At 41.9% G+C, this 27697-nt stretch overlaps 1 protein-coding gene across 4 annotated transcripts; it reads left to right on the forward strand.

The window, feature by feature from the left end:
- The first annotated feature begins 351 nt into the window (after nucleotides 1-351).
- Havcr2 (hepatitis A virus cellular receptor 2) lies at nucleotides 352-27316 on the forward strand. Of its 4 annotated transcripts, XM_055605473.1 has the most exons (8): nucleotides 352-463; nucleotides 1658-1999; nucleotides 3903-3986; nucleotides 15331-15371; nucleotides 17372-17498; nucleotides 22855-22891; nucleotides 24836-25044; nucleotides 26090-27316. In XM_055605473.1, the coding sequence occupies exons 1-7, from the start codon at nucleotides 406-408 to the stop codon at nucleotides 24993-24995; spliced, it is 849 nt and encodes a 282-aa protein (XP_055461448.1). In that variant the 5' UTR covers nucleotides 352-405; the 3' UTR covers nucleotides 24996-25044; nucleotides 26090-27316. The 4 variants fall into 4 exon arrangements, with proteins under 4 accessions (XP_055461448.1, XP_055461447.1, XP_055461449.1 ...); XM_055605472.1 differs by having other exon boundaries at nucleotides 24836-27316; XM_055605474.1 differs by lacking the exon at nucleotides 3903-3986 and having other exon boundaries at nucleotides 24836-27316.
- Nucleotides 27317-27697: the final 381 nt, after the last annotated feature.

The following is a 27697-nucleotide window of genomic DNA, read 5'->3' on the forward strand; positions in this document are numbered from 1 at the left end:
TCCTGGTAACCGGCTGAGTTTGTATATGGACTGTCTCAGGCTATTTTATCTGAGATACTAGAAGACTCTCGCCTCCTGCCATGACTAACCCTTTTCTTTCTCAGAAATACTACTTCCTGTTTGCTGATTTCATATAATATACGTGAGAGTGCCTACAGGATGTGTCTTGTGTGACATGAGAGACATGAGAGAACACTGGAACGTTCTCTGATGTGGCTAGATCAACAGCACTAACACAGGAATCACTGGTGGCCAGACACCCTGAGGAGCAGGCAGGCCTTCAGTAGGTGTGGTCAGCACTTGTGATTTTGAGTAGTCAGGAGTTAGAGGAAGTACCATTTTCACTGAACAACTAAAGCTGTGCCAACACAGAGCTGGCCTTTGATTTTTCCCTGCCAAGTACTCATGTTTTCATGTCTTACCTTCAACAGTGTCCTGCTGCTGCTGCACCTACTACTTGCAAGTAAGTATGGGCTGGACCTTTTCAGTTGGAGGAAGATTATTTCACAGAGGGCAAGCCAGAGATACAAGGATGGGCATAGTGATGCTATTTGTAATAGCATTTGGGAGCAACCTGGGGGACCAGGTAAGTAAATCTGATATAATTATGGTCTAAGCAGTGAGCCAGTTGAACAACCTCATACAGACTGCAGGCAATCACAATACTACTGAGAAACTCAAGGTGCCCAATTATGTGTGAAAGCGCTGCCGAGGAAGAGCTGTGTGTGACTATCTTTTCATGGTTGGGCTCTAGGAGGGAGGGCTAGGGAATGGGGAGAGTTGGGAGAAGGGGCCATGCTTGTACAAATCTTTCATGTGCTTTGACTGCTTTGTCATATACATGTGTGTGTTATAATAAAGGATTTACTTTAAACTTCAATACAAGGAGGAGATGTTTCAAATACGAGGAGTCTCAAATATGCAAGCTACTAGTTTTTTTTTTTTCAGGGTGGTTTAGTCATGGGAGAGAGAGAAAGAAAGAAAAAGAAATGAATTATGTGACTTTTCCTTTGCTAATGATCAGACAACTAGTGAAGAAAGGTGGGTTATTTTCCTGGCCAACAATGCCCCCCCTTTTGTGAGTGTTGACTCCATTATCTCAGGAGTCACATGAGCTCAAACTGTTCACAATTCAAGGGCTGTAATTCTAAAAAGGAGTTGGGTATCAAGAGCCCACAACCCATGGGAACTAAGAGAAATGCAAGTTCTCCTGTTCTATCTCAGACTAATGGAGGCAGGCATTTTAAGGAATGAGCCTGGGTTGCCCAGGCTGGCCTCAAAAATCACTGCAGTTGTGCCTCAGGCTCCTTAGTACGGGGATTACAGGCTTAAGCCATCATTTCTGGCCTGTTAATTTGTTTTCTGAGACATGGTTTCATCACCCAAGCTAGCCGGGAAATTGCTATATAGTTCATTCTGGCCTCCAATTTGGGATCTTCCTGTTTCCACCTGCAAAGCCCCAGAATTAGAGGCCTGTGCAGCCTTAGGAGGTATTTGAAATGGGTTCCCTGCTGCCACTTCAGTCTCAGAATCAGTGACATGCCCAATCCTCTTTCCAACAGGGAAGCCATAGTTTTCTCTTTTATCCTGTGACACATAACTTGCAGAAATGGATCCACCTCCCTCACCATCTTATCCTCCTTCTCTTTCTATGTAGGGTCTTTGGAAGCTGTGTATAAAGTTGAAGTCGGTAAGAATGCCTATCTGCCCTGCAACTACACTCTACCTCCTTCTGGGACACCTGTGCCTGTGTGCTGGGGCCAGGGACCCTGTCCTTTGTTACAATGTGCCAATGGAGTGCTCAGCACCAATGAAAAAAAGGTGACATATAAGAAATCCAAAAGATACCGGCTAACGGGGAAATTCTACAAAGGAGATGTGTCCTTGACCATAGAGAATGTGACTTTAGCTGACAGTGGGACCTACTGCTGCAGGGTACAATTTCCTGGTCTATGGAATGATGTAAAATTGAACCTGGAACTGGACATCATCAAACCAGGTGAGTAGACCTTTCCATGTACTCATTGTTCATAAGAATCACCTGTGAGTCGTGATATCATAATGAACTAACATGATATTATGATATCATGATAGCATAAATAAACACGGATTATCCCCTCTGACTTCCCTAGCTACAGTCCTTGGGGTGGGACTGGAAGACCTGAATTAAGAGGCCTCACCTGTGAAGGCCAGTGATGTACCTTCCACATGTTTTCAAACTCAGGGATGCAGTCTATAGAAGGGGAAGAAAGACCTAGACCAGAGGTTCAAGACCCTGATTGATCATTAGTATCACATGGAAAGTTTCTGTTTTTAATTGCTTTTTTGTTTTAATGTTTTATATATATATATACAATTTTTTTTTTCGAGACAGGGTTTCTCTGTGTAGCCTTGGCTGTCCTGGATTCGCTTTAGACCAGGCTGGCTTCGAACTCACAGAGATCTGCCTGCCTCTGCCTCCCCGAGTGCTGGGATAAGAGGCATGTGCCATTGCACCCAGCTTATACAATATATTTTGATCATATTTCACCCCTCCTCTAATTCTCACGAGATTTTCTACATCTTCCTATTCATACAACTTCATGTTCTTTCTCTCTCTTAAACACACACACACACACACACACACAGTTAAAACAAACATGTGTAATCAATAATGAAAAAAATATCAAACAAAACAAAGTGCATAAAGTTATATGGAGTTCTGTTTGTGGCCAACTAATTCTGGGCCAGGGGCCTGCTCTTGAATGTGGCTGCTTTGCCCAGTGACATTCCATAGGAGAAAACTGGATTTTCCCTTTCCCAGGGGGCATCAGTTGCGAATAGCTTCTTAGAAGTGGGAGCCCTTGTCCACTTCCCCTTCTCAGCGCTGGGGTTTTGTCTGGTGTGAGTCTGTGCATGTCTGGTGAGCAGTATCACCGTCTCTGTGAGTTCACAGTCTTGTTTCCTTGGAGCCATCTTCTAACCCTGGCTCTCAAATCTTTCCACTTCCTCTTTGTGGCTTGGGCCCCACCTACAAACCAAAGACATATCTGGAGATAGATTCTGGATTCTCCTCTCTCTCTTTCTTTCTCTCCCTTTCACAAAAATCTATTTCAGGCAATCCAGGAATATGAACCACTGGGTTACATGGGTGTGTTAAGGAGATATATATGTGCACATTCTTGTGTTTTAGGATTTATAATACATAGGGTCAGGTATGTAGCTTAGCAAAAAACCCTGGGTTTGACTTCACACATCAAAAAAAAAAAAAATTATAGCACTTACTTTGTGGCCATATGGAGCAAAGTTCAAATTACTTCCTCTTATTAATTGTGTAATAGTGGAACATTATTTCAAATGTATGACCTTTTCATCTGTGAAGTGGAGTTAACTTCCAAAGGCCTCCGGAAGGATTCTACAAGGTGTTGTTTAAGCAGGGTTTCAGCACGACCTCTCATGTGGCTGTTAGTTTCATTACTAACCTTGCAATGGCAACCTCATCTTACCGCTCTTAGGCATCCGAAGTGTGTGTCACACCCTTAGTGACTGTGTCCACATAGGTTTGAGGCTGAGGTCATGTGTCTCTTCCTTTATCATCTTCCACATGTTCTCTGCTGTCCTGTCCATATTCCCTGACATAAACTCTCTGCTCAGAAAAGCCTTATTCTTGGGCAACCGAGACGCCTCAGTGGGTAAATCACTTGCTGCCAAACCCGACTGCCTGAGTTTTGTCTTAGCAGCTCACGTGGTGGGAGGAGAGAACTGATTCCTGAAAGTCGCTCTCTGACCTCTATGTGCCCCCTTCCCTGATAACTAATTGTGAAAGAAAGAAAGAAAGAAAGAAAGAAAGAAAGAAAGAAAAGAAGGAAGGAAGGAAGAAAGAAAGAAAAAGCTCAATCTTTAATATTGTTTTCTGATTCAAGCCAAGATCACACCGGCTGGGATTGCCCGTGGAGTCTCTGCTACAGCTTCTCCAAGAGTGCTAACCACGGAGTTAAATGGCTCAGGTAAAACCTAAGCACAGAAGATGTGTTTAGTTTTGAATGTGATAACTAGTTAAGAAAAATCACTTTTTCCCCCTCAGCAGTTGACCTATTGCTTGAGGTGAGTGAGGTGGTGGACACAGGTGTTGGCATCCTGAGTTAGGATTCTCTATAAGTTATAAAGCATCTGGGTGACCTGGGCCAAGGCCTTTCATTCTCTAGGTCACTGCTCCTTCTTTTGTCCCAGGGGAGGGGCTCCAAGGCCTCTGGATTTCCTTGCCCCAGAAAATGCCCCTACCCCTTCCCTGTGGAAGAATTATTTTGCTATACAAAGGAAGCGAAATATCTACTATTGCCATAATTTTATTTAGAAAGTCATTTGGGGCTAGAGAGATGGTTCGGCTATTAAAGGCCACAGCTCACAACCAACGAAGGCTTTATCTTACTTAGAACTTTGAATTTTATTACTTTTAATAAATTAATCTCTCTTTCTCTGTCTCTCGATGTGCATGCGTGGTCATGTGCCATACACCGTAAATGGTATGTAGAGGTAAGGGGAAAACTTGGAGACACCTGCTCTCTCCTTGCACTGTATAAGACTAGGGAATCAGACTCAGATCTCAGGCAAACGTCATTATATATGGAGCCATTTAGCTGGCTCTTACTTAAAATTCAATTTAAAAAACCTAATAAGAAATTATTCTATTTTACTTTAATATATATGTATATATACATACATACATATATGTATATGTATATTGTTTGTTTGTTTTTGAGACAAGGTTTCTCTGTGTCTTGGCTATCCTAGACTCACTTTGTAAACCAGAATGGCTCTGAACTTACAGAGATCCACCAGCCTTTATCTCCTGAGTGTTGGGATTACAGGTGTGTGTCATGGTACCTGGCTTATTTTAGTTAAATATTAAGTAAACTTAATCTAAAGGGAGGGCTCACAGCATTGTCTACATTAGTTTCTTATTTGCTCTGGGCTGAAGGTGTTGCTTATATTTTTGGCTATTGGGCTGATTAGGCCCCTTTGCAGGATGCAGACCATCAGCTTCCTCAGATTTCAGCAGCATCGGGAGGAGCCACATTCCTTAAAGGGCTCGAGGTTGCAAGCTGTCCCAGGAGACAAACAGGACAGGAGAAGCTGACCTCAGGTCACATTGATCAGGGAGGTTAATCTCATCTTATTTCTGGGTGGAGTTCTGCTCTAAAACTTTAGGAAGCTCTTTCATTTTTCTGTAACTGGAGGGAAAAATAGTTTTAAGTTCCATGTAATCACGTCATACATCGCACAAGCTAGAACTTAAGGGATTTCAATGAAGTGAATTCACAATGACTCAGAAAATGAGTCCAGAATGCTTAGTCCGGTGTGTGGTCAGTGTGTTCTCAATGTGTGTTAGCTCCTGTCACTGTCAGTAAGGCCGGGGGGCAGAGAGAAAAAGGTTCAGTGCCGCAGGGAGGTTAGACTGGGTCCTAAGTCCAGATCTTCCTCCTATTTCTCAACCCAGTAACGTTCCTCCAACTCTCTGAAGTTCAGGTTCCTCATCCCTGCATGGGGGCTGCCAGTGCACTGCCTCAGAAAGCTGTTGTGAAGATCAAACAGGAGAACACTTGTAAAGCGTGCAGCGAGGCAGCAGGTCCAGGGATGTCACTCAGGTCTTCCTCAGCATTGCTATTACCCACAGTTATCAACTTTCCCTTCCTTGGTCAGTTGCTCTGTAGTGAATGGTAGTCTCCACTGTGTCGTTAGCAAGGAAATGAAATGCAGTGGAAAGCACACTGTGGGGACTAGTGGAGTCTCCAAGGCTTTCAAGAGCCAGACAGGAAATAGTCAAATAAATTAACAAACAACAACAAAATGGGCGATGTTCCAAAACAGGAAAAGAAATGGAAAATTGAAGTTCATGGATATTTAAAGGCTTTGTCTACAGATGCTATACTATGCTAGTCATGGATAAATCGTTTACATAGCTATGTACACGTTCTGTTTATTGCAAATGTGTGTGTATTCAATGTTTGAATATAAGGATGGTGGAGCCTTTAAAAGAGAGAATGGATTTTCCTAAACTCACATTGAACAGAGAACAAATTTGTTCTGCTCTTATTGAAGGAGGCAAAACTGGATCATCATAGAGAAGTCTTTAGCTCTGGAGAGGGCCTGCACAGAGTCCCAGCTTTCTAATCCATAGTCTGTGTCATGGGCAGAATTCTTCTCTAAACACCTGTGTCTGGGTTGATGTGTTAGAGCAGGAGGCATAGCTCCTTGCCATCAAGGCTGACAACCTGAGTGTGGACACCATAACATGCCCATGGGCACACACACACAGAAAAAGAAAAAAAATAAAAATAACATTATAAACATTATCTCTTGTTCATAGTTATAATAAAATGAAATGGCGGGGGGCGGGAGGAGTAAAGACATCAGGGCTGGAGGTTTTAGTGTAATTGTCAGAATCTTTGTCCAGCACACATGCAAAGCCCTGAATTTGATTTCCCACACCACATAAATCAAGTACTCGATACAGGACTATAATCCTAGCACTAAGGAGGTAGAGGTAGAGGGGATCAAGAGTTCAAGGTCATCCTGGCTATAGGGAAGGTTTGAAGGCAACCTGGGTTACACGAGACATTGTTTCAAAAAGGAAGAGAAAGAGAAACAGAGATAGAGACAGAGAGAGACACACAGAGAAATATGAGGGAGAACAACTCAGTCTTTTCACTTAGACCGAGAGTCATAATGATGGCAGAAGCAGAAGTGGGATTTCCATTTCAAACATTGCATGTGGTGAAAGATTCCTGTTTACTTTGAAGTTCCACTCCTGTGGTTTTCATGCTTAAAATTGCTTTCAGATAATGAGAACAAAGCTGGAGCATGTTTGTTTTTTCCATAAATAATTTTAAGTTGAGACTTTCTTTATAATAGTTAAGCCACAGTCTATTAACCTCAGATTTACTAGATGCCTTTTTCGACCTTGAAGAATTTAAATATTGAAGGACCAGAAGTGAGACTGTGGCTTTCACAATCTCTGACTCAGGAAGCAGAATGAATGAGTTTCTTCAGCTCTTTTGGAAGCTGACAACTGTTTGTTTTCATAATGCAGTGTCTGCAGGCTTCCCTCCTGGTCCTGTCTTGCTTGTGGTCCTGTCCCCTCTACCTGGTGTGAATTAGTACAGTCATTGGCTAGATAAACAGATGAAGTAAATGAGCTCAAAGGAGAGATGGTGGTTGGCATATGAGCGATGTGACTCTCTTCATGTTGGTGACATTGCTGGCTGAAGTTGTTGAGAGGCTTGATATTAAGAATGTGGGTTTAATGCCATGTGAGCCTGTGTGGGACACCATTCTTACTCAAAGCAGGGTGTAACCCTCATTCTCAGTTTCTTCCCTTGGCCAAAATGACTAACCATCTCTACTCTTTAGAACAATAGCTTTGATTTTTTAAATTTAATTTTAGGTTTTGATTGGTGTATATACATTGTATGTAGAACAGGTTTTCTTTTTTTTTTTTAAATTTTTACTAAGTATTGTTTTTTTAAATTTATTTTATATATTTTTTATTATTAGTTACATTTTATTAACTCTGTGTCCTGCTCCCTCATTCCTTCCCAAACCCTCCCTTCCTCCCTCATCTCCTCCCTGCCCCTTTCCAAGTCCTCTGATTGGGGAGGACCTCCTCCCCTTTCATCTGACCCTGTTTTATCAGGTATCTTCAGAACTGGCTGCAAAGTCCTCCTCTGTGGCCTAGCAGGACTGCTCCTCCCTTGGGGTGGGGGAAGGTCAAAGAGCCTGCCATTGAGTTCCTGTCAGAAATAGGCCCTAGAACAGGTTTTCTAATGACATTTTTATTCAAGGATGTCAACTATTCTGACATCTCTTCTTCATTCCCTCTCATTTCTCCCCACCCCCATTAGTGCACTTCTTTCCTGATACAGTCTCACTTCTGTTTTCATTTCATATGTAGAAATGATTTTATATATCTTTTCTAGCTTGATGTTCTGCACTTTGGAGAAGAGTTTATTTCAGCTTAAAGTTCCCAAGGGATAGAGTTCATAATGCTTAGAAAGTAGTAGGAACAGGAAATGGAGAAATATCACTTATCTATACACAGGAAGCAGAAACGGGAGGGAGAGAGAGACAGAGACAGAGACAGAGATATCCATCCATCCATCCATCCATCCATCCATCCATCCATCAATCCATCCATCTATTTTTGAGGAACTTCTTTACTGATTTCCATTAATTTGCATGATCATCAGCAGTATAAGGGGTTACCTTTTCTCCTTATCCTTGCTAGTATTTGTTTATTTGTTGTGTATGTATGTATGTATGTATGTATGTATGTATGTATGTATGAATTTGTTTGTTTGTTTGTTTGAGACAGGATTTCACTGTGTAGCCCTGGCTGTTCTGAAACTTGTTCTGTAGACCAGGTCAGCCTCAAACTCAGAGATCTGCTTGACCCTGCCTCCTGAGTGCTGGAATTAAAGGTGTGGGCCTTATTTATTTTCTTAATGACAGCCATCTGACTAGAGTGACAGAGAATATCAATGTGAGGTCAGCACCCTGCCACCAAGTGATGCGTTTGGTTCCTGGAGCCCACCCACATGTTGGAAAGAGAGATATGAAGCATACAAATTGTCCTCTGATATCCACAAACCTAACATGGTATGAGCTCAAGTGACCCCCCCCCCACACTATATAAATAATTTAAATAATAAAATACATGAACAAGTCTCTATGCCATTTTAATTTTTATTTCTCCAACTGAAAGGATGTTGACGAATTTTTCCTTTTTATTGGCCCTGTACTGTCTTTCCAGGTAATGAACAGGTATTAGCCCATTCTTGGTTATGTTGTTTGTTCTTTTGGTATCTAATTTTTGAGGTTTTCTTTTTTATGCGTTCTATGTATAAACACTCTGTGAAATACATAGGTAGCAAAGATTTTTCTCTAATTCTTTAGGCTGTCCCTTCATTATAGAAGCTTGTTAATTTCAACGATCTTATCTGTCAGTTTTTGTTTTGTTACCGTGATTGGGACTCTTTGAGGAAATTTGGCCTATGCTGGTATCTGGAAGTATTCTGTAAGTTTTGAAGATTTACAGTAAGACTCGTGGGAATAGTCTGTTACTGGGAAAGGCCCTTGAGTGAGTCACAGAGACCAGGATCTATGCAAACAGCAAGAGGTTTATCGAAATCAACATGTTGGGGTCTCCTACACCATAAGGAGAGGTGACCCCGAGGAATAAAAACTTTGGGTTTTTGTAGGCAACTTTGGAAATAGCAACAGGACAGTTTTTCATTGGTGGATATTTTGGTTCTAGCTATGTGCTTGGGCCAGTATACTCAGGGCTAAACTGCCCGCATTGCAGTTTGTCCAAGGATTGCCTACCCCCACCTGTGTCCTTGGGGGCTTTTCCAGCAACGGTCAGTGTGAATGTTCCAAGGACTACCTGTATCTCTTTGTCCTTGGAGTTTTGCCAGCAACTGTCTGACTGTCTGTGAGGTTTGAGTCCCAGAGAAATGGGGGCAGAGGGAAGAGGGTGTATTCTTCACTTTGGCAATTAATGAAAAGTTCCCAGTTTTCCCATTTTTCTTGGTTGTTCTCAAGCTAGATCTTACTTCTTCATGGAGACTCCTTATCTGAAGTCCTTTGACCCATTTTAAATTGATTTTTGTACTGAGTAAGGAACAAAGGTCTAATTTTGTCTTTTCATACATAGAAATTCTATTTGCCCAGTCCCTTCCAATGAGGAGGCTGTTGTTTCCCCGCCCCTGTGCATGTATTAGAGATGTTTGTCTAAAAAGCAGATGCCTGAAGTCCTGCAGCTTTGTCTTTAGGTGCCTATCTGCTTTGTGTGAGTTTGATGCTGCTTGTCACTGAGTCTCTGTTTACGACTTTAGATCAGGATTGCTCTTCTATCAGAAGTCATTATGAGTTTGGGGATTTTTCCCATTTCTGAGAAGAATGGTCCTTGGGATTGCGGTGGAGATTGCGTGGAATGTGTTTACTGGTTTTGGTAAGATAGACATTTTCACATTCTGCTGATCTCTGAGAAGGTTTTCTGCGTTCTGGTGTTTTAAAAATTTTTTTCTATAATGTTGAGTATAGAGCTCCTTTACTTCCTTGGTGAGTTTTATTCCTGAGAATTTATCTTATTTTTTTAAAAAGTTGTTTATATTTATTTTGTGTGTGTGAATGTTTTGTAGGCATATCTGTAAGTACACTGCTTGCATGTCTGGTGCCCCCAGAGGCTAGAAGAGGGCTCCAGATCCTTTTGGACTAGAGTTATAGGAGACTGTGAGCAAGCACGTGGGTACGGGAACCAAATCCAGGTTCTCTACAAGAACTACAAGTGCCCTTGACCATTGGGCCACCTCTGTAGCCTCTATATTAGTTTGTTTTTTTAAAACAGGGTTTTACTGTGTAGCTCTGGCTGTCCTAGAACTCATAGTATAGATCAAGGCGGCTTCAAACTCACAGAGATCCGCCTACCTCTACCTTCCAAATGCTGGGGTTAAAGGTGTGTGTCACCACACCCGACAGTATTTTATTTTGCATCTATGGGACTAGAGTGTTTTCTTGATTTCTTTCTTTCTTTCATCGTTTTTTTTTTTTTTATTGGCATATAAAAAAAGCTATGAGTTTTATGTACTGGTTATATATCTAAGCATCAACTCTTAATAGTTTTCTGCTCCAGTCTTTTTTTTTTTTTAATTTATGGTTTTATTGCTGTGAAGAGACATCATGACTCCAGCAACTCTTATGAAGAGTTAATTGGGGCTGGCTTATAGTTTCAGAGGTTTAGTCCATATCATCATGGAGGGAAGCATGGCAGCGCGCAGGCAGACATGGTGCTGGAGTTGCTGAGAGTTCTACATCTTGATCTTCAGGCAGCAGAAGGAGACTGTGTGCTTGAGCATAGAAGACCTCAAAGCTTGCCCCCACAGTGTCACACTTCCTCCAGCAAGGCCATACCTACTCCAGCAAGGCCATTCCCATTCAAAGTGCTACTCCTATGGGTCAAGGTTTTAAACCCATGGGGGGGGGTCATACCTATTCAAACCATTGCAATATTCGTTGACGTAAATCTTTAAATATTGTTTTTTTTCTCTCTACAGAGTCTTCTACTTCAGATTACATACTAGAGAACTGCCTCCGGCTTAGCCTGGCTATCCTCCTCTTGTTAGTCCTTGGGGCTCTATTGCTGGATGCTTGGAGAAGGAGGAGAGGTCTTGATGGGGCCCTTAGGGAGCCCTGAGCTGAGAGTCTAGATACACTTTTCTAGATCTTCTCTTAGTTAGGGTTTCTATTGCTCTGTAAAGACACCACCATCATGGCAGCTCTGATAAAGAAAACATTTAATTGGGGTTGGCTTCCAGTTCCCGAGGTTTAGTCCATTATCATCATGGCAGAAAGGATGGCAGACATGGTGCTGGAGAAGGAGCTGAGTGAAAATTCTTTATCTTGAGTGGAAGGCAGCAGCAGAAGACTGTGCCACACTGGGCATAGCTTGAGCATAAAAATCTCAAAGCCCACCCCCACAGTGACACACTTCCTCAAACAAGGCCACACCTCCTAATAGTGCCATTCCCTATGGGCCAAGCATTCAAACACCTGAGTCTATGAGGCCATATCTATTCAAACCGCCACAGACCTCAACAAAAATGATGGCAATAAAGAGTCTAAAAGGAGTTGTGATTTCTCTACTGAGTGTTCTTTGCCTGAAGATCTTATGCAATACTGTGACATGACTGGAATTTAAGAATTCTTTTTTCCATCATTATTAATACTATTATTATTAATTATAGTGTATTCACTTTGTATCCCAGTTGTAGCCCCCTCCCTCATCTCCCACCCTGTCTCACAGTCCGCCCCTCTTCCTCTCCCCAAGTCCACTGAGAGGGGAAGTCCTCCTCCCCTACTGTCTGACCCTAGCCTAATCTGGTCCCATCAGGACTGCCTGGATCCTCTTCCTATGTGAGTTGTCTAGGTTGCCTCAGGGAGAAGTGATCAAGGAGCAGGCCGAGTTCATGTCAGACTATCTTTCCCTCTTACTAGGGAACCCACATGGAGAGTGTCTGCTCCAGTCTTTAGTGTTTCTATATACATAATTGTGTCATCTGCAAATAGAAATGCTGCTGACTCCTTTTTCTATTTATATTCCTTTTATGCCTTTCTCTTCTTATTTTGCTAGCTAACACTTCAAAACTTATATTGAATAAGAATAGAGAAAGAAGACACCTCTGCACCCCTGCCAAGTTCCTGATTTTAGTGGAAAGGTTTTTTGTTTGTTTGTTTGTTTGTTTTGTTTTACTCTTCTTCCATTTATTACAACATTGGTTGTAGGATTGTTGTATATAAACTTTATATTTGAGGTATGTTCCTTCTTAAAAAAATTCTTTTTTTGGAACAGACACATGTAGCCTAGGCTGTTATCAAACTTGCTGTGTAGTTAGTGATGACCTTGAACTTCTGATCTGACTGTCTCCCAAGCTCTGACATCACACGGTCATTATGCTTAATTTATGCAGTGCTAGTGATCAAACATGGAGTTTCTGTGTATGCTAGGCAAGTTCTCTATCAATTGACCGGCCCATTCCTCAGCCCCTATGCTGAAGTATTTTTCTTCTATTCCTAGCTCAACTTTTTATCATAATGACATGTTAAACTTTCTCACAGATCCTTCCTGAGCCTACTGAAATGACCATCTCATTTTTTGTCCTTGACTCTTTTTATGCCGTGTCATGTCATTGCACAGCTCCAGGGACTTGACCTCACTGAGAAAATGAAGAAAAGACAAACACACAGACACAAAGAAAAGCTGGGACTGAGTGGACTAGGGTCTTGGATGCGGAAGCCTCAGCAACTGGGAAGCTCAACATGTTAATTACATAGAGTTGAGCAGGAAGGTGGGGTTATTGCATGTAGCTGCACAAGAGGCAGGTTCAGCTCATCTCAGTAGGAGCAGGCTCTGGAGGGGAGGCAGTCCTCAGGCTGTGGACTTCAGGCCGGGGGAAAGCTACTGTGGACATTTTCTGAACACACTGTCGATATTTATACTTGGATCCTTGAGGAAGGCTTTGCCATCCCTGAGGCTCACCCAGGGAAGGCTTGGCCATGGGGCTCTTATGGGGCTGAGGCATTGGAGCCCTTGACATGCCCAGATCCATGTTAACAGTATACATATACTCAGGGCTTACTCCATTCCCTACAATGTAAACTCAGTCTTAGCCAAAAGCCCAGAGAAGCCATTTCATCTATTTATGGGATTTATTACAACTACTGATTTGCCTATGTTGAACCATCTCTGTCTCTGTTGATGAAGCCATTTTGATCATGATACAAATCTTTTTGTAAGTGATTTGATTTACAAGTTGTTTGTTTGTTGTTATTGTTGTTTTTGACACAGGGTTTCACTGTGTTGCCCTGGATGGCTGTCCTGGAAGGTTTGCAGATATTTTGTTGATAATTATTTTTGCACTAATTTTTATCAGAAAGAATGACCTTTTCTTTTTGTTGTTATAGCCTTAGCTAGTTTCGGTATCAGGGTAATCAATATTGGCCCTATACAATGAGTTTGACAGCATTTCCTCCATTTGTATTTCATGAAGTCATGTGAGGGACATGGAGTTAATTTTTTAAGGTCTGGTGGAATTTAGCAGTGAACACATCTGGTCTCTGTTTAGTTGGAAGAGTTTAACAAATTATTGCTTCAATTTTATTGTTTGTTATAAATCTCTGGAAATGTTTAGATTTCTTTGTTTAATTTTGTTAGGTCAAATGTATTTGGAAACCAATCCATGCTTTTAGATTTTCAGTTTAGTGGAATATATGTTTTTTAAGTATGTCATAATGATTTTCTAAATACCATTTTTAGTTGTTGGAATGTCTCCATTTTCATCTCTAAATTTATGTATTTGGCTCTTTTTTTCTTTCTTTTGGATAATTTGGCTAAGAGTCTACTGATTTTTTTTATGTTTCTATTGATTATTATTATTTTTTTAACTGGTCCTCTTGTTTCTATTTCATTACTTTCTTTCTTAGTATCTACTGTTTCCATATGCTATTTTTTGGGTTTAATTGTTCTTGTTACTAAGACCTTGAGGCACATCATTACATTATTATCTAAGGTTTCTCTGTTTTTTAAAATGTAGACCTTTACATAGTTATAACCTTCCCTCTTATAACTGCATTCATTATACTTTGCAGGTTGTGATATACTGTAATTTTCACTTTCATTCAATTCAAGGAATTTGTTAAGTTCCCTCCCAATTTCTTTGATGACCAATTTATCACTCAGTCTTGATGGATTCATTACAGTCATTTATTTTCCACGAAGTTTGAGTTTTTGGGATAGTTCTTTTTAATACTGAACTAGATAGTTCATTAAAAGTGTTTGGTAAAATGCTTGACTCCTGGTAAACTGTAGCTATTGTTTTCATTTGGAAACAATTAAATACTTGGCAATAAGTAAATGTTAAACTTTTTCAAGAGTTTTATGTCTTCATAACATAGAACCCTTGCATAGATGTAGCCCATGGCAGCCTAGTCTCAAAATGGGCTTCCTAGTAAGGGGAACAGGGGCTGTCTCTGACATGAACTCAGTGGCTGGCTCTTTGATGACTGGACATTTTCAATGTTACTGACTTGCTGTAGAACTCATTAGGACCTCTGGACAAAACCAAGAACATACCTATTATAAGTCTCCCAATGTATGAAAAAGGGAAATAAAAGGACATGACTGCTCCTAGGTATGGTGGAGGAGAAGGTTTGTTGTAGATAAGAGGGAGAGCACAGCAAGAGGAAGAGACATCTGGGAGAGTCCAGAGTGAACATGACCTTGAGCTAAGCCATGTGAGGAGATGGGGGAAGAGAAAAGGATGAGCTGGGAGACCAACAGACCAAGAGGCCAGGAGGTAAAAGGGTGAAAAAGGACCAGGGTAGCCCGAATGGCTGGATTATCTGGGGAAGAACCACTGGAGGAAGGACAGCCCAGCCCCATGGCTGGAGAGTTCAGGGTAGGAGCTGAGTATGACAGGTAGGAACTCAGGGATTCTGGGAGAACCTGGAGGTCAGATCTGTTTTGATATGTTAATAGGCACCTCAGCCATTTGTCCCTGGTTTGAGACCTAACAGGTAGTAGGGTTCATTATCTATATGAAAGGACTTCACCCTGAGATTTGTTTGTATACATTCAGTGTCTTTAGTTGGTCTTCTAATTATTGTGAAGCATGCGGAGAAGAATTAGTAGTAAACAAGGTTACCAGTGTATTTAGTTTTTTTCTTTGATTTGAAGTTAGAAAAAAATATTCTTAACTATTGTCTACTTCTTCTCCTTTGTTTGTGTGTGTGTTGCAGAGACACAGACTCTGGGGACCCTCGTTGATAAAAATCAAACAGTAAGTAGCTTTCATGTGTATGCTAACATTGTGCTTGGCTGTAGACTTCCTTCTCCATGCCATCCCTTCTGTGGGAAAACTTTTACCCTCCTTGGCTTCACATTCTGTGGCTTTCATGTGTGGACAATGACAAACCTGACAACACAGGCCTGTCACTGATAAAAGCACGATATGGGTGTGAAGCTCCTGGCACCTGATGAGTGTGGAAAAGCCCCAAGAAATGAACGTTCATCTCTCTTTGCAAATGTCACCACTGTGTATCACTGTGGAAGGCTCCTTGACTTCCTTTTCAGATTTTCCACTTGGGTTTGGCTGAGCTTTTGACACAAGCTGTCATTGTAGCCCAGGCTGGTCTTAAACTCAGTGTGTAGCTAAGGATGATTTTGAACTCCCAATCTTTCTGCCTCCACCTCCACAGTGCTGGGGTGGCCAGCTTACATTTTGTATTTGTTTTTTTTTTTTTTTGTACAGTCATTTTTTTTTCTGTAACAAGACACTCTTCAGAAATGCCCACAGCCAAGAATTTATATACTGATCTAGAGAGAGAGAGAGAGAAAGAGAGAGAGAGAGAAACACTAAAAAGCCTACCAGCATTAGCAACTTGAAAATTCTTTGATGACTGGATTTTGAGGTGCCTCAGTGGTAAAAGCACTTGCCACAGAGCCTGACTAGCTGACTGTGACTCTTGGAACTCATGATAGAAGGAAGGAGCTGACTCCTGACAGTAGTCCTCGATCACCGTTCCTGTGACACGTACCACTATCCGGATGCACACATTTGCACATGCGTACATTCACCAATAATCAAGAGACAACAATAATAAAAACCATCACATGTAGGGCTACGTCTTGAAGCCTGCATTCGATTAACGTGATCTCTTATTTGTCTGCTCATGATCTGGGCCTGGCACCGTGTGCTTATCTCTCCTCTCTTTGAGACAGTGAACACGTCTACGAACTTCTGTCTGCCACAAGTGCTTAGCATATGGTGCTTTGTACGCCGGATTCCTGCTTCTGCAGAAGGAATGTGTGTTGATTAAACTGAGGACATAACCTCCGAGATGTATTGTTTAGTGTTGTCGACTGATTTTCAATGTAGTTTTTGTTTATTCTTAGATTATTTTGTACATGCATACAGTGAATTTCGATAATATTCACTTCATCCCCCTCCCAACTCCTAGATCCCTCTCATGTCTCCTCCCAAGTATGTGTCTTCTTTTTGTTGTTGTTGTTCTTAACGTATGGATTCTAATTAGGCTTCCCATAGAGGCATGAGTGCTTTGGGTTTTTGTAGTTCAGGCTGGCCTCAATTTTACTGCTTTCCTGACTTAGCCTCCTGAGTTTCCGAGGTTATGGATGTTCATCACCGTGACAGGTTGGCCTATTTATTTAAAAAGTGTCTGTACTATCATTTGTCTTTGAAGGTGAAATGTGGACTTAAATTTTAAAATACAAGGATGTGTGTGACTCTGGCATCAGAAACAAGAGAAACAGCAGTAGTGCTTACCATTGACTGAGTGCTCATTAAGGAACAGGCTCTGCACAGGGTCACTAAGCTCTTGGAGATGTGAGATTTGAACCCAGGACTGTGTAGTTGCAAAGTCCTAGCTCTTGCCAATACCACTTTCTCTGTGTGATGGAGGTTTCTTTGAAAGACATCATATGTAGGCCATTCTGAAACTCCCTCCGTCTGAACACGATTTTGAAGCAGTTGGGTTCTACTATAAAGCATCCTTTGGGATGGGACAGTGACTTTTACACCTAAAGCACTGAAGGGAACGCTTTTACTTCCCTGTTAACTACAAAAATTAAGCTAATACATTTCATTTCTTTGGTGGCTGAGGCTTGTCTGGAAGGAGACAGATCAAGGGTGGGTTCATCATTCCTGCCATCCCAAGAAGCCATAAAAAATAGTGGTATGACCCTTGAATCATGAGACTGGCTGAGCATATGACCAATTTCTGGACATCGCAAACTTGAATCCTGCTTTCTTTCCCCCAGAAGATTTCCACCTTGGCTGATGAAATGGAAGACTCTGGAGAAACCATCAGAACTGCTGTCTACATTGGAGTGGGAGTCTCTGCTGGGTTGGCCCTGGCACTTATCTTTGGTATTTTAGTCCTTAAATGTGAGTTGCTAGATGTTGCTTATTTTTTTCTTTCTGATAAAGAACTGTTACTATAGGAGCCAGTGCAAACCTAGATAGAAATACAATCTTTTTTAAAATTTAATTTTATTTATATATTTATTTATTACAATTTATTCACTTTGTACCCTGGTTGCAACCCCCTCCCTAGTCTCCTCCCAGTCCCACCCACCCTCCTTTTTTCTCCCTTTAGCTCTTTCCCTAGTCCCCTGATAGGGGAGGACCTCCTCCCCTTCTATCTGACCCTAGCTTATCAAGTCTCATCAAGGCTGGCTGAATCATCCTTCTCTGTGGCCTGAAAAGGCTGCTCCCTACTCAGGAGGAGGTGATCAAAGAGCTGGCCATTGAGTTCATGTCAGAGACAGCCCCCATACCCCTTACTAGGGAACCCACCTGGAAACTGAGCAGCCAATGGGCTTCCTTTGAACAAGGGGTCTAGGTCCTCTCCATGCATGGTCCTTAGTTGGAGTATCGGTCTCTGCAGGCTCCCCTGAGCTCAGGTATTTTGGCTGTTGTTTTCCTTGTGGAGTTTCTGTTCCCTCAAGGTCTTTGTTTGTTTTCTTTTTTTTTAATTTTTATTTTTTAATATTAATTACAGTTTATTCATTTTGCATCCCAGCTATAGCCCCTTCCCTCATTCCCTCCCAATCCCACCCTCCCTTCCTCATCTCCTCCCTGCCCCTCTCCAAGTCCACTGATAGGGGAGGTCCTCTTTCCCTTCCATCTGACCCTAGTTTATCAGGTCTTATCAGTACTGGCTGCAATGTCCTCCTCTGTGGCTTAGCAAGGCTGCACCTCCCTCAGGGGGGAGGGGGGAAGGTCAAAGAGCCAGCCACTGAGTTCATGTCAGAGACAGTCCTGTTGCCTTACTAGGGAAACCCACTTGAATGCTAAGCTGCCATGGGCTACGTCTGAGCAGGGGTTCTAGGTTATATCCATGCATGATCCTTGGTTGGAAAATCAGTCTCAGAAAACACCCCTGTGCCCAGATATATTTGGTCCTTGTGGCGCTGTTGTCCTCTCCAGGTCTTACTAACTCCCCCTTCTTCCATATAATTCCCTGCACTCTGCCCAAGGTTCGGTTATGAGTGTCAGCATCTGGCTCTCCAGGTCTTTTTATCTCCCTCTTCTTCTATAAGGATTTCAGCACTCTGCAATAGAGGCCATCATGGAAATACAATCTTTTACTTAAAAAAGTGGTTAGACTAGATATCCATTTGTCCTTCCAAATGCTGCCAGTACTGATAACTAATACTCATTCCAAGTTTCTGTATGTGAAGAAGACACTGCTAAAGGTTTTACACTCGGTCATCATCATCTTATAAACTAGGCAGTACTATCTTTTTCCCAGTCTAGGGCAGAGGAAAGTAAAGCTTGCTGAGCACAGCTGAGTTCTCAAAGCTTCATGGTGAGCAAGACACAAAGCTAGACCTTCAAGTCCAGGCAGATAACCAAGATTGGCTATTTTTGGATACGAAGCCTAACCTTGGGGCTGGTGGGATAGCTCACTGGGTTAAGGAGCCTGTCACAAGCCTGATGCCCTGAGTATCCCAGGTACTTACATGGTAGAGGAAGATAACTGACTTTTTTCATCAGACTGTCCTCTGGCCTCCATATATATGAGTACCTTCTCCTCCTCTCCTCTCCTCTCCTCTCCTCTCCTCTCCTCTCCTCTCCTCTCCTCTCCTCTCCTCTCCTCTCCTCTCCTCTCCTCTCCTCTCCTCTCCCTCCCCTCCCCTTCTTTTCCCTCTCCTCACCTCTTTTCTCCTCTCCTGTCCTTCCATCTCCTTTCCTTTCCATTCCTTCCCTTCTTCTTTCCTCTGATCCCCTCCCCTTGTTTCTTCTCCCCTGTCTTCTCTTCTCACCTCCCTCTTCTGTATTTACCTAATTGAAAAAGCTACACTATTTAAGTTACAAATAAGTGTATGCTTAGTAGGAAACCCAACAATACTACCTCTCTGTGTGGGTTTCTATGTTGCTTTCTCATGCATGTCTCTGTAACACTGAACCATGACTGTATACCAAAGCTAGGTTTTCTCTAGCATACATATTGTCTTCATTCAAACAAACAACTTGGCATGTAGTACAGTTATTACTTCATAGCATGCAGGAAGCCCTAGAGGCTGGTAAAACTAAGAGTGGCGGCATACTCCTGAAATCCCAGAACTCTCTAGGACAGCAGTTCTTATCCTGTGGTGACATCACATCAGATATTTGCATTATGACTCATCAAAGCAGCAAAATTGCAGTTATGAAGTAGTAACAAAATAATTTTATGGTTGTGGTCACTATAGCATGAGGAACTGTTTCAAAGTTTCACAGCATTAGGAAGGTTGAGAACCACTGAGCTAGAGGTAGAAACAGAGGATCAGAAGTACAAAGTCATCCTCAACCACACAGTGAGTTTTAGAACCTGTCTCAGAAAAATAGTGTTTTTTTTTTCACTTTGGTTACTGTACTTGGACACCATTATGACACTCAAGATCCCACTGTTCCCATCAGCCCAAAGCCTTTCATAATTGTTATATACTTCTTTTCTCTAAGAGCAGAGGAGAAGGCATTAACCAGAGTATAACGCACTATAGCAGCCTTTCTCCTTAACACATAACAGGGACTATCTCTGGAGGGAGATCAGTCTTCTCAGATTTTCCCAGGACTGAAGGAAGTTCCTAAAATATGGCGCTTCCAATGGTAAAGCTAGGGCCATCTGGGAACAACCAGGATGACTTGGGTCCCCCTGACTGTGAACTGAAGTTGTCAAGGGCTTTAAGGAGGTCAGGCCCAATACCTACGATCCACAATATCAAATATACTAGATACAATTGATACTTGGCTGGGCAACTAGCATGTTGAGCAACAAGCCCAAATACATCAGTTAGTTGATGGTATAGGCAATGAAATCAGCCTTACTTCTCCTGATGGTTTCCTCCACTTTTTGGTAAATGGGTTTTTTTTTTTCCAAAAAAAGAAACAATACCACACATATTCACATGGGTTTGCCCAGAGACTGCATTTAAACACTGGAGACTGGTCATGTGAATATAAAATCTAGACGCCATGAAATTATGGCAGGGGAAATTATAACATACGCTACCTTTTGAGTCCTTCCAAGACCTAGAAATTAGAGACTTTGGTAATTTATGTAAAAGATAAGGAGGTGGGTATTTCTAGGTTAGAATCCCACCCTAAGTTGGGAGTTCTTTCTCTCTTTTTCTTAATAAATCTGTGCTCGTTCTAGCCTTTAAAAGAAGCATGGGTGAAATCCAGTATACTGATACCTTTCAATGAACACAGGTTTCACACCAGTGGATTCAACAATGAAGTCAAAAATAATAGAAGATCATTTATACTTAACATGTGTAGACATAATGTAAATATCCGAAGGCAGCATAACAATCATTTATGTAGCATTTATATCATTCTAGATATTATAAGCTGTCTAGAAATTGTTTAAAGGGTGTGGAGGAGTGTGACAGGTATTAATGATGATTTATATAAGGAACTTGAGCACACTTGGTTATTGGTGTTAGTAGGAGTTCCCTGACCAACCACAGTGGACTTAGAGGGACAAGGGTAAACATTGAAGGTGCTTTTGAGGAATAGATCAAAATGTACTGTTCAGTTTGTAATTTTTCCCTTGATGTTGAGGATAACAATCTGACAGATTAAGTCGTGTCATCACAGCCACAAACTAGCTGGGTAGTGTCCATCAGTCCTCTGCCTTTCTGGTGGGCTGTCTGCTATCTTAGATGGCCATCCATGCTTCACTACTGTTTAACCTCCTTTAACCCTCTCCTAACGAAGGAAATACCAAAGGCATGTTTCCTTTGCCAAGTCTTCATCTCTTCTTCTGAGTTGCTAATCTCACTTCTATCCTTGAAGTGCCATAGATATAATGTTCGTCAAGCCAAAATTTTCTTTCCTTTTTCTGATAAACCCAGACAGCTTTGTCTTTATTGTGGTTAATCTTTGTGTGATAATGTCTCAAGTAAAGTCCATGCTTTGTTCTAAAATGGCTTTGGAAATATCATTCATTGTATTCGAATGGTCAGTACTTCCCATTATGTAGATATTTATTCTTCTGCCTGGTGTTTAGAAGCTGAAATTCCTTCAGATTTGGGCTTTTTCTTTTCTTTGTAAACCTTCTAGTTTGTAACATGTATTCTATGGACTTATTTATTCTCCTTAATCTTTTTAACTGTTATAATGTCTATGTAGCTCATCTCCCTGTCCAGTTGATATTCCATTTTGGAGGTTCATAGATTCATAGGTCAGAAACAAGGCTCCTGCTTCCGTGCTCCTCTCCCCAGGACCCAATTTTCCAGCCCCGGACTTCTATGTCATTTCACTGCCATCTCTCTGGTTGCTTATGCCAGGAATACAGAAGTCATCCCGGACATCAATGTCTTTATATGTAATCAACTTCAGATTCAGTCTCTGTACAGAATACATCTCAAATTGCTTCATTATTCTGCACCTTGTTTGGTCAACCATTTTCTTTATTTCTCCTTCTAATCAGTTCTCTACACAGTGGTCGGGTAGGTTCATACTGTAACTCAGTGATATTATAGAGGTCTTCCTGTCTTATATTCTACAGATTATTTTTGCTGTTGTTTAGTTAGTTTGTTTTGTTGAGACCAGGTCTCATGTACTGCTTGCTCGCCTTGAACTCTTGATCCTCCTGCCTCCACATCCCAAGGGCTGTGATTACAGGATTATAACTGATTATATAGTTATATAGTTTTACCGCTGAGATTTTATTGGGTGCCACTCTCTTGTCCTAGTCATGATTTTGGTTTTGACACCAAGCAGAACCTTTCCTGAGGGTTCTATGTTCCTGTAATTTTTTTCCCTAGCTCTTGATATAAGTGATTAATTTTTTTCTTCCAGAACAGACCTCAATCATCATGTCCTAATGCCCTCTTCTAGCCTTCTCCAGTTTTATGCTAGTGTATGGTGTTGATTTTCTTTGATAACGCATTGCAATCCGAATTTTTTGTCATTCCTTCCCTCCCTCCACTCTTCCCTCCCTCCCTCCTTCTTCCCTCACTAAGATGCATGCTTGGTGGAGTCAGAGCTCACAACTCCAACCGTGTGTCCTTTGTGTCTACCAAACTGCTACACACACAGAAAAAGCCTAGTATTTGTTAAATAAGAGTTATACATTATCATTATTTCTTAACATAATTCTAAGATATTATTGGTAGTTTGATTTAATTTGTTCTAAAGCAAGACCAAATTTCACTAGCAACTCTCACCTCCAACCAGTCTGCTTTATTTCTTATCACAGTTATCTTAGAAAATTTATCTAATTGATTTTCCTACCCCCATTATACAGGGTATTCTTACAAGAAAAAGAAGACACAGAATTTGAGGTAAGAATAATAGAAGAGGGAAAGGGGTATTGGAAAAAAGGGAACAATGTGGTTTTATTTTTTTCTCTGAGAAAGTCTTAGTTGGAGCTTTGATACCTCAGGTTAGGTTTCCTCTGTTTATGAAGGGAAAATTCAATAGTTGCCCCCCCCCATACATTTAGCTTCCTCAGTTCTAAAGCTGAGATGCATAATTTGCCTCATTATTATTATCAAATCCTTATTTCTAGTTTCCAATGAACTGAACCTTTAACTGAGTGTTTACTATTTCTATGGTGCTAGCAAAATGAGAGAGAGGAGGGAGGAAGGGAGGGAGAGAATGAGAGAGAGAGAGAGAGAGAGAGAGAGAGAGAGAGAGACCCTCAATGGCAGCTATGGTCAGGGCTTTTATTGCCCAGCCCAGGCATTTCCTATTCTGGCAGCATATTAGCATGACCTGGGGACCAACTTGCTAATATAGGACATACCTAGAGCAACTAAATCTTGCTGATACCTAGAGCAAATAAATCAGGATCTGGAGCCTGAGGTGGTATTGTTCTCATCATTATTCCATTTCTGACTGTACACACACACACACACACACACACACACACACACACACACAGAGAGAGAGAGAGAGAGAGAGAGAGAGAGAGAGAGAGAGAGTTTACAGTTTCAGTAAGAGTCAATACCTGAAAAACTGCAATGTATTTCAAGGGAAAATATTATCTGCTGAATTCTATAGTAATCACATCTTAGATAAGATGTCAACAACATTCAGAATGTTCCAAGGACAAAATAATATAAAGTGAAAAGTCATGTAAATCCAAATATATGGTTTAATTTATCAGGGTCATTATTCTTCAATAGAAGTGAAATGGTAAACATGATATCCATAGGTAATTCTGACAGGCATCAGCTCAGTATCTGTGAAATGATGTGCTCAGTATTAAGCTCTACCTGCTGCTATAAACCGACAGCAAACTATGACCTAGAATGCTATGCTGACTATTGTGACTCTAGCACAGCGTCCGATGAATTGCAATAATCAGCTCTAATAAATGAATGGTCTAATGCTCCCCGCAGCAGCCCTGCTCCAGCGCTCTTGCTATTTCTTTTTCTAGATGTGAGAACACTTGAGGCTCGAGGCTTACAAACACATGACATCTATGGATATATGTATTTTGTTCACTTCTGTAGTCTACAGATGCACAAGACAGCGTGTAACTGTCTTGAACTAAACATTGCATGTGTATATGAATGGCATGAAAACAGACGGAAGACTATTTGGGAAGAGGAGAAGGGGCACAAGAGATGAAGATTAGGTAGATTACAGGTAGATTACAGAATATACAGCTATAAAAGGTTATCATGAAGCCCATATTTTGTATAATCTATGTGCCAAATAGTGCTAAAAACCATTCAAAACCTCAAACCAAACGAACAACCAAGCAACCAACCACAAACAAAAAAAAAATGAGTTCACCCAAGCCATGATGTTGGGAAGAAAGAAAAAATTCCTACTCAAGTCCGATTCAGTCTATAACACATTCACACTTCTCCTTTTGAAACTGTTGGAGCACACAGAGGGTTAAAACAACAGTGCAAGGGACACTAGAGCCCTTCACCTTCAACTCATGCTTGGCACTTGGAATACCCGTGTTGTCTAATTCTCAGTAAGTATAGGGCTTTCTCTTAACTACCTGTCAGTATGATTCAGGCATCTTGACACTTCCCAAACACTTTGGCCTGTGACTTCCAAGAATAGGGACCTACCGTTTCCATACCTAAGAAAATTAAGAGTAATTTACATGTCTTTGATTGTTGCCCAAATTACCGGCTGGGTTTCTGTCAGCGAGTGAGTATCCAGTCATTCGGCTGCTGTCATCAGTGATGCCTACTCTCTGAACTCTATTCTCTGTTGTCTTGGGCAATTCTTCTATCAACTTCTGCATTTTATTTTTACAGCCTCATCACACTGGCCAACTTCCCTCCAGTGGGGCTGACGAACGCAGGAGCAGGCAGGGTTCGGTCAGAGGAAAATATCTACACCATTGAGGAGAACGTCTACGAAATGGAGAACTCAAACGAATACTACTGCTATGTCAGCAGCAGGCAGCCATCCTGACCACCTCCGCGCTGTCACTTTTAAAGGCTCTCCTTCACTTTTGACTTTGGTATTTTCCTCTTTGAAAACTATGAGATATGTCACCTGACAAGTTTTGAAGTTTTTGTCCACAGCCCCCAAGGAGAGCGTTCCTGTTTTCTGCGGGTGATGAGAACCCACAGGGAGATTCAGCTGTAACCTATACTACATTGAAATGTACCAGTACCTCTGAGTTTCAGGGATAGGATCTCCCACCCCAGGAGCTTGCAGTCATGGATGTTGAAGCTCATGTGTGCTTTCATACACTAGGAAGGCTTAGTATGATGTCTCTGGAGCTCTGGGACATTCAGGTTTGAGGTGTGCTCACAGGGTTCCTGAACAGATAGGGGGAATAATAGGCTAAGATAGGTAGGTGCAGGCATTGATACAGAAAATCTAAAGAGGCTCTGGCTTTTCCAGAGATTTCTGACCTTGAAAGATTAAGAAAGAACCAGGTGTTACGTACCTATAATCACATAACTTGGGAGCTTGAGGCAGGAGGGTGTTGAGCATGAGATTTTCTCTCAAACACAAAAGAAAGAAAAAAACCAAAAAACCAACGAAACATACACACACCAGGAGGCTGGAGAGATGGCTCAGACACTGAAATGCTTGATTCTGAGGAACTTGAATTTGATCCCCAGAACCCCCCTGAAAAAGCTAGGCGTGGTAGTGCGTGCTCGAGAGATGGGGCGGGGTGAAGGCAAAGCAGATCCCTTGGGCTGGGTTTTCTGTCAGCTTAGCAAAGTTTGAGTTCCAAGTCAGTGAGAGCCTGTGTCTCAAAATAAGGTGGACTGTGTTTCTAAGGAATGACAATGGTGGTTGCCCTGTGGTCTCTGAGCACACATGCCTAAGTACCTGAGCACAGAAATGCGCGCGCGCGCGTGCGCGCGCACACACACACACACACACACACACACACACACACACACACACACACACGTGTGCAATCACACTTGAAAGAAATGAAGGAAGAAAGGAAGGACCAGAACAGGACTAACAGTGAAGGTCCTCTCTGGGCCTGCTGCCTCTCCACAATGTTTATCTTTACATGACTCTCCTCTGTCTCTCTTAAGACTGCTTCTGCCTGGGAGCATGGTGGTGCAGACCTGTAGTTAATTCCAGCACTCAGAAGGTTGAAGCAGGAGAGTTTACAAGCGTCGTGCGCCTCCTTCCTGGACTCTCCTTCACATAAGAAAAAGGCTGCTCATGGGCCCGCTGACTAAAAAGAAACCCTTTTCAAAAGATGAATCTTGCCTGTTGTGTGCTCAAAAGGAACTGCCTCAGACAACTTCCCCATTCAAGGAAGGAAACTGGAGTTGTGCTTTTCACAGAAGAAGAACCAGTGACTGGGATATGTGAAGGCAGAGGCCTTGCAGCAATCTACGTAGTCAGCAAAAGAGCCTTTGGTAGAAGGTCAACAAACCTAATTTCCAAGCTGGTGGAGACCAATTTCATCTGGCTGACGGCTGCCTGCCCAGTGCCTTGGTCTGTGTTGGTTCCCATATATAACAGAACCTAATTAAATAGAGTGTAAAAAGTTAAACGAGCAGAATGGTAGCTGTGTTGACAAGCTTTTTGCATTGGGAAGCTACTGTGTACATCAGAAGACATTCATCAGCAGGGACACAGGTACCTGCCTGTTTGTCCAAATTTTGTATGAATGTTGTTGTTTAGGCTGCCCCTAGCTAGTTGTGGGAGACATGGGTGGCTTCCTTAGGTGGATATGGGCAGGAAACCATCTGACAAGACCAATTAGAGGTAACAGCTCTCACGCAGGTGGGAAAATTAATTGCAAATGCTGTAAAGTTATAGAAGTATCCTGGGAAAGGACTTTGAACACATTTAAACCAGAATAATGATTTCCTCTGTTGAGGCTCTTACCTGACAAAGTCTTTAAGCAAGAGCATATATATAAAGATGACCGCTTGGCTGGTATTTGCAGGGGACTTTTTACATCAATAGGAGGATGGTTCATTACGTGTTAATATCGACACTTTATATCGATTGCTAACTTGAAAGGCTCTAAAATCACCTTGGAGATGAGTCTCTAGCCAAGTCTGTAAGGCATTTCCTAGATTAGATTGGGGGAGTGGAAGAGCCACTCCATCTAAACGTGGGTGCGGCCACTCTGTGGGCTGATGTCCTGAACTGCGTAAGAAGAGAAGGCCAGTTCAGCACCAGCATCCCTCTCTGCTTCCTCACGGTAGTTACAGTAAGACCAGCACAGCCCTGTTCCTCCTGCCATGTCTTCTCACCATGGTGGACCATATCCCCTTGACTCATAAGCCAAAATAAAACTTTCCCCTTTAAAGAGGCTTTCGTTGGCTATTTTGTCATAGCATCTGGGAAAGTAACCGGTACACACAGTATAGATATGGTTAAAAAGAACTAGGCAGCTTTACTGAGAGCTTTTGCTTTTTTTGCTTTTTTTGAGATAAGGTCTCATATATCACAGGCTGCCCTTGAACTTCTAATCTTCCTGCCTTCCTTTTGAGTGCAGTGGCTACCATGCCTGGCAACAAATACATCTAAGTGGCTGCAATGTGCAGGCACTCTGGTACTGGGACAATAGAATGAACCACATTTCTGGCCTTGTGAAATGTCTAAGTCATCCTGACAGGAGAAAGGTCATGTCCGTTCATTCAGGAGATCTTTACTACTTTTTTCTGGGCACTATTTAG

Source organism: Psammomys obesus, unplaced genomic scaffold (genome assembly GCF_907164565.1).
Source record: "Psammomys obesus unplaced genomic scaffold, mPsaObe1.curated_primary_1811, whole genome shotgun sequence".
Classification (NCBI taxonomy): domain Eukaryota; kingdom Metazoa; phylum Chordata; class Mammalia; order Rodentia; family Muridae; genus Psammomys; species Psammomys obesus.

Excerpts from the sequence above, each read along its gene's own strand:
- Havcr2 (XM_055605472.1), top strand. The coding sequence starts at position 406 with ATGTTTTCATGTCTTACCTTCAACAGTGTCCTGCTGCTGCTGCACCTA. Across the intron at positions 2,000-3,902 it reads ACTGGACATCATCAAACCAG|CCAAGATCACACCGGCTGGG; the intron begins GTGAGTAGACCT and ends TTCTGATTCAAG. Across the intron at positions 3,987-15,330 it reads CACGGAGTTAAATGGCTCAG|AGACACAGACTCTGGGGACC; the intron begins GTAAAACCTAAG and ends TGTGTGTTGCAG.